Below are 11,658 nucleotides of genomic sequence, written 5' to 3'. Positions count from 1 at the left end.
ACAATGTGTGTGTCTGTATCTGTGTGCATGTATAAAATAAAATAAAAATAACTGAGCCTTTTCGTACAGGTGCATATAGACCTTTGGCTAATATTGCCTATACAGAAAATTGCAAGCTATTTTTAAGTTTAGGAAAGAAACTGTACAAGAAAACCATACAAATGAAGTAAACAAAGAATATTTTGTTCAGATTCAGATATTTTTCTGTCTAAAAATGATTTTGCCCCATTCTGTTCTAATTTATTGACAAAAAAAGACAACATAATCTTGCAACTATTAAGAACAAATACATGCAAGGTTTTTTAAAAGTATCCTCAAATTTAAAAATAATTATAATCCATAGCATTAAATATTTAATATCATCTAGTACTTACATAGTAATATTTACTTCAATCAGATCAGTAAAATGAGCATTTATGTCATTAGAGCTGCAATCCAATTTATAAGCTCCACTGCTTTCAACAGAACTTAATTCAGAGTAGGTGCATACGAGATTCTATTGCAAAATATATTAGGCAGTCAGAAAAACGTCGATATAGATCCTTCCTAATAACACAATTATCTGAGGAAACTCTTTATGGCAAACTGTTGAAAGCAGTTTATGTGTATCTTATAAATATTACATTATTAACAAACCATGAACTTTTGCATAGGGGATTCCATCATCTCTCAAGCAAATACAAAATTATGTTACATCTCAAATAATTATACTAGGCCATACCAATGACAGCTGCTTGTGAATTTCTTCCAATTCTTCCATTCCTCTAGGGAAAAGGCAACTTAACCTCAACAGCAGTTGCTTAGTGCTTTGAAAACAGCACTCTTACTGCTACTGCAGTTGTTTCTCTCATTGCATTAGGAATGAAAACAATCCAGTGTGTACTGTAACTTTGAACACAGAGTCAATCTGCCAAATATTAATTTTCCATTCCATGAAAATAAAACTGACCCTTGAAAGAACCAAGTCTAGACAAGAGTCATTTTCTAATGACAACTCATCTTTCATTTTTAAAGGAAAATGCTTGGGTAATATATTTGTTACATTTTACACTACACTAATTTATCTTCTTACGCAAGAGAGCCACTGGAAAACTCAAGTAACTGTAAACCATTCTGAAAGTTCTTCCGAAGTTGTTCTTGGTCTATTGCAAGAGTACGGATTAAAAAAACACAGCCACTGCTCCATACTGTAACTGAAATGGATGTCATGAGCTTTCATGGTATCTTACCAAGGTCAAACCCAAATGTATTTGTCACATCCAGGAATCTTCTTGGTGGAATTAAATATTCTGGAAAGTTCCAAAATGTGGACACTTGCTTCTAAGGCCGGGGTTCCACATTTCCTTCAGAGGCCTATTCAAACTAGCTAACTTTGAATCAGTTACCTACAATCTACTCCTGTTTTCAATTTGGTAACTCATACAAATTACCAAATAAAGCATCAGTGTCATTAAAGACCTTCATTGCAGAATACAGAAGTAGACCCACAAGTTCTAGGATATTGTCACATGCACAGTAGTATATAATGTCCCCAAATTTTAGCCTCATTATTTATAGTTTTCTTTCTGCACAAAAATAGTACACAAAACCGGGAAACAGGGAGGTAGGGGAGGATATAAATTATTATTAACAATAACAATAACAGTAATAATAATAATACACAAGTGGTACAAAAATGTCCCAAGAGAACAATTTAATTTTATGTGAGTTGCTTTTTAATGTAACGTGTTGAGGTAAAAAAATAATAATAATAATCCAAGAAAAACTGATCACGTGATACATGTTTAAGAGCCTACCAAGAATTTTCTGTTTCAAAACCAAAAAAAAGCCTTTGGTGATTTTTTTATCCCAGCCAATGTTGATATATTGGAATAATAATGTTCCATTTTTTCAGACAATAACTGATCTAGGGAAGCAGATGTAAGTGCCCTTCTTTGGACAGAATACACACGTCTTTCTTTTGGGCCATTTTAATACCCCAAGATACAATGGAATTTAGCTTAAGAAAATGTCATCCCCACCCCCAAAAAGTTAGTGTTATTTTTCAGGGGTGTGGGATGCTGTTAAATATTAAATACTGCCTATTCATATAAGCCAACAACACAGAGGTATCATATCATTGCATCAATATACAGAACCCACGGAATACCTGTGTAGCACATGAAAGAAATAATACCTAAAAGCGCCAATCCAGATATAGCTGTGCTTGAGCCATGTTGTAATCAGTGGGATAAATGAATTATAACTACTGATTTCAACAGGACATAAATACAGCAAACTTTATGTTAGCCATGGTCTTTGGTATAAATCTGCCTTTTTGGTCACATGACTTTTTCTAAGGCTAAGTTTTTGTTTGATAGTTGAATTAACAGACTTTTTGGAATCCTTTTGTTTACTACAACTGTGCAGAGAAAAAGCAAATATCAGATGCATTTCTAGATAATACCATGTATCAACAAATATTAAACAAGGTCTTTATTCTTGCCCATAATTGTAAGCTAAAATATGTTGCCTAAGAAGTGCTCTTTCTATATAACTAGCACTTCAGAAATGTGTACGTTTTGAAATCACTGTTGGAATGTATGAGGTTCAACTCCAACTTGTGGGTTGAGGCTGCATGGGGCTAAAGGCGTAGCTAGAGAAGAGACCTCTTGGTTGCTAGGCTACACCTGTCCTTTGATATACTGCTGTCTCTTCCTTCCTGCTTTACTGATATGCAAGGAATGTTGATCTCAGTTCCTTCCCACCTTCCCACAGTCTTTCTTCTTTCTCAAGAGGGGAGCAGACATTTTTCCTTTGTCTCTCCTCTCAACCAGCATGAGGGCTGCTCTGGGACCAGTGCAGGCTGCTCCATCATAGCTAGTTAGCTAGATGTAAGGACTCTTTCCTATCAAGCATGTACTTCCAGAACAAAGTAGTTGTTTCTTATTTTAAAGCTTAAAGTCTCCGTCTGACTAATTTGCAGGGAAGGTAGAATCTTAGCAAAGATTCAAACACACACACACAAGCTCGCTCAAAACTCTCCGTTCCGCAGCGCAGCATTTCGACACTCTCCGACAATCATAATGTACTAGTGAAGAACAATATTTGGCAGGCCCCATTTCGCAATCTGAGTGTAATACATTTTTCAATTCGTCCCTGTAAATTGGTGTAGAATACAAGGTGGGGCTTGTACTTGAAACACTGAAAGATGTTCTGAAGTCTGACATCACCTTTCATTCTGATTCCTCAATCTTCAAGAGCTATATCACATTTTTACAATGTTCTTGAAAATAGGTGGTGTGTCAAAGGTTTTCACTTGAAATGCAAAATGTTGTCCTGAATATGGACACCGGTTTCATTATAGTATCTCAATGCTGTGCTTGATTTCTGAATCATTCTGCTACATAGAAGCAGTTCTTGCATATAGAATAACTGCAATTTAGACAAGCACATGGTTCTACTTATTATTCCAAATTGAAATACATCTTTTTTGTTATTATTTAGATTAGAACTTGGATGGTCTCTATATGTAAACACTAACATCAATCGTTAAATTGAGGATCAAGTTTAAGAAATAGCCCTGTTTTCTGTAGCACTGTAATTAGTTATATGAGAGGAGAATGCAACTTGTAAATTAGAAGGAATTGCAGCATTGAAACATTTAAGATAAAACATCCAAAGAAATAAAAAAGGGAACCGTAGCAAAAAATAGAAAAGCAAGCAAGCATACAAATGTCCTATCAAGCTCCTTGCTTCCCTAAGGAATGTTTTTTCCAAAGGTTGCCAGGATACACAGCCTTTTTATAATCAAAGCTCCTATGAACAAAGAAATGCTTCTTAATATGTACCAATTCTATTTCTTTTTTAAAATGTTCCAACCTGTGTTGAAAATTCTGCATGCCAAATGTTAAAGCCAAGTTATAAACTTATACAAAACAGGGTTTATCATGGAAATCAAGCACTACGTAATCACTGGACACACACTAAAGGATTCGTTTGCAGTTTTAAAGTCTGACCCTAAATCTTCGGGGAGAGGGAACACTTCACAGAATTTCTGATCAAGGTGCATGGATCGTAACAGAGAAGCCAAAGAAACCACAGTAACGTAGGTTAGTTACAGTTTACATTATAAAACTTTTACCTCACTGTTAAACAATGTCATTAAACTTCATCTATTTTCAGAAGCAGAGTCAAGTCTGCCAAAACACACCACCAACCCTGCACCGCTGTAGGAAATAATTCCTGCCCTCCATTAGATCACTTCTCTTCCACCACTGTTTCAACACAACTGTGTATTTTAACTTGACGATGCTGTGTTCCGTTTCAGTTCTTTAAAATGTCATAATAGTCGCAACTTGCCGGCTGGTTGAGATCCTGAATGCATTGCTTGTTCTAGGGTATAGCAATTCCAAAGAGTTCATGGTCACGGTGGTTGAAGCACTTATATGAGCACAGAAGTACCCGGACAGGTAAGAGCTCTAAGTTTCTACTAGTCTTCATTCGCTTCTAAAAAGGAAAACGAAAATATTACACTGCATAAGGGTTACAGTACTTTACAGAATATGTTCCTTTTTATAAATTGTAGTTCTGTATAAATTGATGGCTCCTCATGAACCTCTCTGACACTCAATACAGTAAACACTTCCTAACATTCAAATTTTCTCAGACAAAATGAACAACAAAGAGCTTGCAGGTTATGTTTAAATTAAGAACATTTGCATCAGGACCATAGTTGCCCTAGCATCAGCTGTGAAGCACATTTATCACTAAATAGCAAGGCAAAAGGAATTTTACATCTGTGAAGAAACAATCCAGCGCTATGTAATCTGGTGAAGAAATGGGCCAACAGGAGTCTAAGGAAAGCTACAATACTGCATGACATTCAAAAATTATTAATTGGAGGAGCAGGATGGTGAAAATGAAAATCAAGATGTCATCCCTGTTGATGGAATGTTAGAAAAAGTGTCAGACTTTCCACTTCAGCACAAGTCTCTAGAAAGGACAGCCTGCACTGGTCCTTTTAGAGACCTTCACCAGGAGAATATTGATTCAATTATGAAATATAATAACAATTTTATATGGAGAATTGTGTTTGAAGTTCTATGATCTTATGTCCTCCCTCAATGCAGAAATTATTAAACTAGTAATTCTGCATAGGATTGGAGAACTACACAGTAAATGTATGCAACCTGTGTGTCCTCTCCCTGAGGACCCTTTCACCATGGTAAATGGTGCACCAGGTCTTGGTTTCCATTTAAGGCCACATCTCTCTGCTGACACTAGCACATACACAGGGAGAGGTACTATGTTGTGTGCACCATGCTAACCGACACAGATGTTTCAGATATAACACCAAACTGTGGTTTTTATCATGTCTGAACCAATTCTATCTACCAAACCAAGGTTTCTGAATAGCTACCAAACCAAGAACTTAAAACTACTTGATTTGATGTAACATCTGGATGGACAAACCTTGGTTTGGGATGTTGGTCTACCTTTAGAGAACAGTGTTTGGACTGGCATACATAGATTCAGTGACTGCAGGGGAAGAGGGAAACCACATAAACCAAGATTCGCCTGTACATCCAGAACACAAATCATGGTTGCAGTCTAAACGATGGTTAACACAAACCATGGTTCCATATTACATAGGAACTAACCCACTGCTGGATTTTGGCAGATCCAGCAGAATACAGAATGATAGGAACCCCAAGGAATCTGCTAATCTACTCCCTGTCCAAACTTACAATATCCTAAGTATGAAGCACCCCTAACAGTGCCTTTTGAATATTTTTTAAATATGCAAGGAAAGAGACTACAACCTCACAAGATCTTTATTCCATTACTGAACTGTTGTAAAAATGGGAAGTTCTTCTCAAAGTTCAAACTAATCATTAATTCCTATTTTACCCTAAGTAGAAAGAGCAAACAATTGCTATTCTCTTCTTTAACTTTGTTTTAAATATCTTAAATTCCTATCATACCTATAAAAGAATATGGAGATCTTATGGTACTGTTCTGTAGATCATACACTACCCACCCTCATAGGATGTCCTCATTTCTGCAAGGTCATATAGGTGACAGGCAGGCAGTACAGATAATTACAAGTTCAAATAAAGATTTTTTGGTACTGTTTCCTAGAGGATGCGCAGTTTCCAATGCAATACCTACCCACCCCAGGCCTTAATTTATATTAATAAATAAGTGCACTTGCTATACATTAATAAAGAGTTGATATAGGAATCTCATATTAGGTACAAACCAGTCTAGGATTCTGAAATGACAAATATATTTCCTCACCACACAGAAAAATGGTTCTGTATATTTTTTAGTATGCCATATAAATCTGAGTTCCCAATACTATAATAATATTCAAATTTCCAGTACCATAGAAAGTAAATAAATAAAACGGAAATTAAAAAACAAAAGAAAGAAAAAGAAGGCTGATATATAGCCAACTTAATTGGTACATTTAGAGGCTATGCCTTCCATATTAAGTAAAATTAAATTCAAGTGATACATACTATTATTACTTACATTTGTCTCTCACCCTTCTTTTAAGGAACATGGAACAGCAGCAGCAGCAGCATTTTACTCTCACAATGACCATGGAGGTGGGAGTGGGGACGGTTTGGCTGATTTGTGCAAGGCCACCCTGCAAACTTCATAGCTAAGTGGAGATTTGAATCCCACATCCTACCCACCACTGTACTCTACAATCCACTGATATGAATCACACCAGAATTTTCCACTTTTACTGAAACATATCAAAGCCCTGATCCATGATACTTGAGGGATTAGTGTTTATGGAATCAAATATGAGACTGAGTTATGCCTTTAGAAACTTAAATTCTCTCAAAATGCCTTTCAAATATAAGTTATTTTACTTTCACAAAATCTGTATCAATCACCAAACTGAGAGCTGAGATAGATAATAGGGTAAATAGATATTGTTTGACATCAAAAGAACTGCACAACGAAGTCTGCATGCACAAGAGGAATTTGGGACTGTGTTTTGTAAACAGCAGCTCCCCATGCCATACGGCTAGGGATGGTGATCTGTCAATTTCAGGTTCTCTCAGTTTCTCATTTTTCCTGTGAAATTCAATTCTCCATATTTCCATATCAGTTTCCAATTTATTTATTTATTTTTAAAAGCCTTCATGAAAGTTCATCAGCAATTCAGTGCAAATTTCTTCTAATATACATGTTTTATGCAATTTTAAGATACAAATTTTTGCAGAGAAAATGTTGCCTAATGTATTGCATTTTTGTATGTTATGCTCGCTAATATATGTATTTTAATATGCACCTTATCCCAATATATGCATTTTCATACACATTACTTGGCTGGAGAACTGCATTGCAAAATTCGGAGAATTTCAAATTTTGGAGGATGACTGTGTTTTGGTTTGAGTATTGTTTTAGAAAGGGCAAATAGGTACATCATCTTTAAATGCGAACTGAATGGAATTTCTTCCCCATCCCTCCATATGGCAAACAACTTTAGAAACTGAGGGGGCTTTCAAAGCAGATTGTGATGTGGCATGAAAAAAGATTTTTTAAAATCCCACTTGTGCCTCTCACAACTTATTTTGTATTGGGCACAGATACTCAGTTATCTGTATTTGACAATGGATGACTTACAAAACAGAAGACATCGGAAAAAGCCAATGTGGCTACACGGAAGACTGGTGGAGGAGGTAAAAATAAAAAAGAGCATGTATAAAGAATGGAAGGAAGGACGCATCACCAAGGAAGAGTACCGATGAGCGGCTTGGGCTTGCAGGAATAGTGTAAGCAAAGCTAAAACCCAGAATGAGCTAAGGCTGGCGAGGGAAGCGAGGAACAACAAAAAGGGGTTCAAAGCAAGAGAAAGACCAAGGAAATGGTGGGACTGCTGCTCAATGAGGATGGCAAAATGTTGACAGATAACAAGGAAAAGGCAGAACTGCTCAATGCCTATTTTGCCTCTGTTTTCTCCCAAAAAGGGAGCAGTGTGCAACCTTGCATCAGTAGCAATCAGTAAGGGGTCGGGATTGCAGTTCAAGATTGATAAGGAGATAGTCAGGAAATACCTAGTTAACCTAAATGAGTTCAAATCTCAAACTGCATCCCCTAGTATTGAAGGAACTTGCTGATGTACTCTCGGAACCTCTTGCCATCATCTTTGAGAAATCCTGGAGAACGGGAGAGGTACCGGAGGATTGGAGACAGGCAAACGTCGTCCCGCTCTTTAAAAAGGGTAAAAAAGAAGATCCGGGGAATTACAGGCCGGTCAGTCTGACTTCAATACTGGGAAAGATATTAGAACAGATAATAAAAGAGTCTATTGGCAACTATCTAGATGACAATGCTGTGATTAGTAGGAGCCAGCATGGGTTTGTCAAGAAAAAATCCTGTCAAACTAATCTCATCTCTTTTTTTGATCGGGTCACTAGCTTAGTAGATGGTGGAAATGCTGTAGATGTCATCTATCTAGATTTCAGCAAGGCGTTTGACAAAGTCCCCCACGACCTTTTGATTAGCAAACTGGTCAAATGCGGACTAGATGGAAATACTGTCAGGTGGATTCACGACTGGTTGGAAAACCGTACTCAAAGAGTGGTCGTTGGTGGCTCTGCTTCGGACTGGAAGAAGATTTCGAGTGGAGTGCCACACAGGGCTCTGTCCTGGGGCCGATACTCTTCAACATTTTTATCAATGACTTAGATGACGGGGTGGAGGGAAGCCTTATGAAGTTTGCGGATGATACGAAACTGGGAGGGATAGCTAACACAATGGAAGACAGGAATAAAATCCAAAGGGACCTGGATAGACTAGAAAATTGGGCTGAAATTAATAAAATGACATTCAATAAACACAAATGCAAGATTCTGCATTTAGGCCACAAAAACAAAATGCACGGGTACAGGATGGGAAATACCCGGCTTAGCAGTAGTGCGTGTGAGAAGGACCTTGGAATTGTAGTGGATCGCAAGTTGAACATGACCCAGCAGTGTGATGCTGCGGCAAAAAAGGCAAATGTGGTTTTGGGATGCATAAACAGAGCTATAGTTTCCAGGTCGAGGGAAGTAATACTCCCACTATATTCTGCATTAGTCAGGCCTCATCTGGAATACTGCATTCAGTTCTGGGCGCCTCATTTTAAGAAAGATATAGACAAGTTAGAGCGGGTTCTGAAGAGGGCGACAAGGATGATAGCCGGTATGGAGAACAAGTATTATGAGGAAAGGTTGAAGGAACTTGGCATGTTCAGTCTGGTGAAGAGAAGGCTGAGGGGTGACATGATTGCACTCTTTAAGTACCTGAAGGGCTGTCACATAGAGGAGGGTACAGATTTGTTCTCTGCTGCCCCAGAGGGTAGGACTAGGTCTAATGGTTTTAAGTTGCAAGAGCGTAGATTCAGATTGGACATTAGAAGGAACTTCTTGACAGTAAGGGCAGTTCGGCAATGGAACCGACTGCCTAGGGAGGTGGTGGGATCCCCTTCGCTGGATGTCTTCAAGCAGAGGCTGGACAGCTATCTGTGGGAGATGCTCTAGCTGTGGATTTCCTGCTGTGAGCAGGGTGTTGGACTCGATGGCCTACAAGGCCCCTTCCAACTCTATGATTCTATGATTCTATGATTTTAAAAAACATTTTTCATCTTAAAAGATTTTTGGAACTCTTTAATCTTTGTCTTTGATCAAAAGATGCCCTTCCACTAGGCAGAAAGCATCTTCCACTCATAGAAGGTAGATTTCCAACTTAGCAGAAGAACAGTGTATGAAAAACATGGCCCTCAAACCCAAAGGAGTTCCTCTGTTTACACATGCTCTTGCGTAGGACAGGAGACACACTCACACAGGAGCTGAACTCCTTTTAAAGACGAATTTTTCCATCATGATGTGAGTTTAAAGAACGCACTTCCTACCTTCCAATCACTGTTTTCCGTTCATACTGAAGGGAAAGAGTCAATCACACAGCTTCCTAATGACCATGCCCTCTTAAGGTCAAGCTATCACTTCCTCTGGTTACCTTGGCAACTGAGCATGCTTAGTTTGTTCCAGAGCAAGTTTCATTTAAAAAAAAGAAAAAATCCTCAAATTTGATTATTTGTATTTTCAGAATCCAGCAGAAATACAAATATTTGTTTGAACAATGCTATGCTTTTTTGCACAAGTTAGGGGGGGAAGAAAAAAAACAGTTTGCAGCAGGCTTGCAGAACGGGAGCCAGCAGGAAATGACATAACAAAGAGAGGAGGAGGGAGTGTGCGTGGACTCACAAAAGCATCAGAGCTAAGCATCGACAAGTCCCTAGAGATACAAAGCACAGATGGTTTTTCCTTCCCTTTTTGGATTAAAATTGGATTGATTTGCTGCGGATTAAAAGCTAAAAGCAGCAGGACGCCTTCTATTTGCCTCCTGCGTCATATGATCGCTGTGAATTAAACGGGCATGCAAGTAGAACCCATCTCACATTAAATCACAATGTGAACCGGCCCTTTGAGAAAGCTCATTCTCAAGACCTGTTTATGGCTCACTAGTTAATACATTATAGTGTGTGAGTTTTTTATTCACCACTTCTTATACTGTAATGCAATCCCTGATATATTGTGACACTCACTGCATGGTGAGAAATTTTGTGCCAAGAGTTTATAGATCACTAAAGAGTTTTTCTCCTTCCACTCGAAGGAGTGGAATTCAAGCCAATTTATTTTGTCACTCCTGTGCTTATAATAGCTATAAATATTTTTGTTTCTAATTGTTATAATTCTAGTTATTTATCTATAAAAGTATTTATACACCACCCTCTCATAAAATATCAGGATGGTATACAGCAAAATAAAAAGATGTTTAAAAAACATTTAAAGCAATACAAAAGGATCATTAAAATGAGTGGCTACTGAAGAAAATTTTAAACAACTGCATTGGTCTTTCAGTATAAAAAAGTCTTCAAGAGAAACCCAAAAGACAAAAGCGAGGATGCCTGACAAATCTCTGCTGGGAGAGTGTTTCACAGCATGGGACCAGCGACACTGAATGCCCAACTTCTGATTGAGGCCAATCAAGCCTCTGTAACATGGGGGACAACCAACAACACTCCTAGGGATGATCTCAGTGATCAGACTGGAATATAAACGTTCACAGCAAACCACATTCCTTTTTACCTGGTGGATAATTTTACCTATTGAGTAAGTGTTTTAGGTTATAAATTCTGAGTAAAATTAATCACAATATAAATTAAAATGCCTTCTTTACTGGAGCCCAACTGCACATGCAATTGAAAGGCTGCTGTAAAATTATATGAATTTTCCAAATACAGATTCTCCAAGTCAAACTCCTTTGGAACAAAGTGTGTTCTCTTTCATCTTTTTCAAATATGTTTTTTCATTACATTACATCATTTCATGCAGGACTGAAAGTTTGTTAGGCAACACATAAGTAGTTTACTCCCTGCAGTTTATTTATTTATTTATTTTATTTCATTTTTAAACCGCCCATAGCGAATAGCTCTCTGGGCGGTGTACAAAAGATTAAAAGTACAGAAATACAAAATATCACAATAAATAAACTGAAACAAAGATATTTAAAATTGTAACATTAAACGCTTTAAAATGCCTGGGAGCATAGCCAGGTCTTAACCTGGCGCCGAAAAGATAGAAGCGTCGGCGCCAGGCGTATTTCTTCGGG

General features: G+C 37.6%; 1 protein-coding gene across 5 annotated transcripts in view; it reads right to left on the bottom strand.

Annotated features, from left to right (window-relative positions):
* Positions 1 to 1,709: 1,709 nt before the first annotated feature.
* Positions 1,710 to 11,658, bottom strand: part of LRRC69 (leucine rich repeat containing 69) — a 37,062-nt gene continuing 27,113 nt past the window's right edge. For 4 of the 5 annotated variants that reach the window (XM_061607255.1, XM_061607274.1, XM_061607266.1 and 1 more), the window contains one exon: positions 1,710 to 4,488. In XM_061607255.1, the coding sequence (XP_061463239.1) occupies positions 4,375 to 4,488 (114 nt within the window). In that variant the 3' untranslated portion in view covers positions 1,710 to 4,374. The remainder of the gene's footprint in view (positions 4,489 to 11,658) is intronic. The other variant, XM_061607284.1, reaches the window with a different exon arrangement.

The sequence above is a fragment of the Rhineura floridana genome, chromosome 1, assembly GCF_030035675.1.
Source record: "Rhineura floridana isolate rRhiFlo1 chromosome 1, rRhiFlo1.hap2, whole genome shotgun sequence".
Classification (NCBI taxonomy): domain Eukaryota; kingdom Metazoa; phylum Chordata; class Lepidosauria; order Squamata; family Rhineuridae; genus Rhineura; species Rhineura floridana.
The sequence above is the reverse complement of the archived record's forward strand: the minus strand, read 5'-3'. Positions and strand labels throughout refer to the sequence as shown.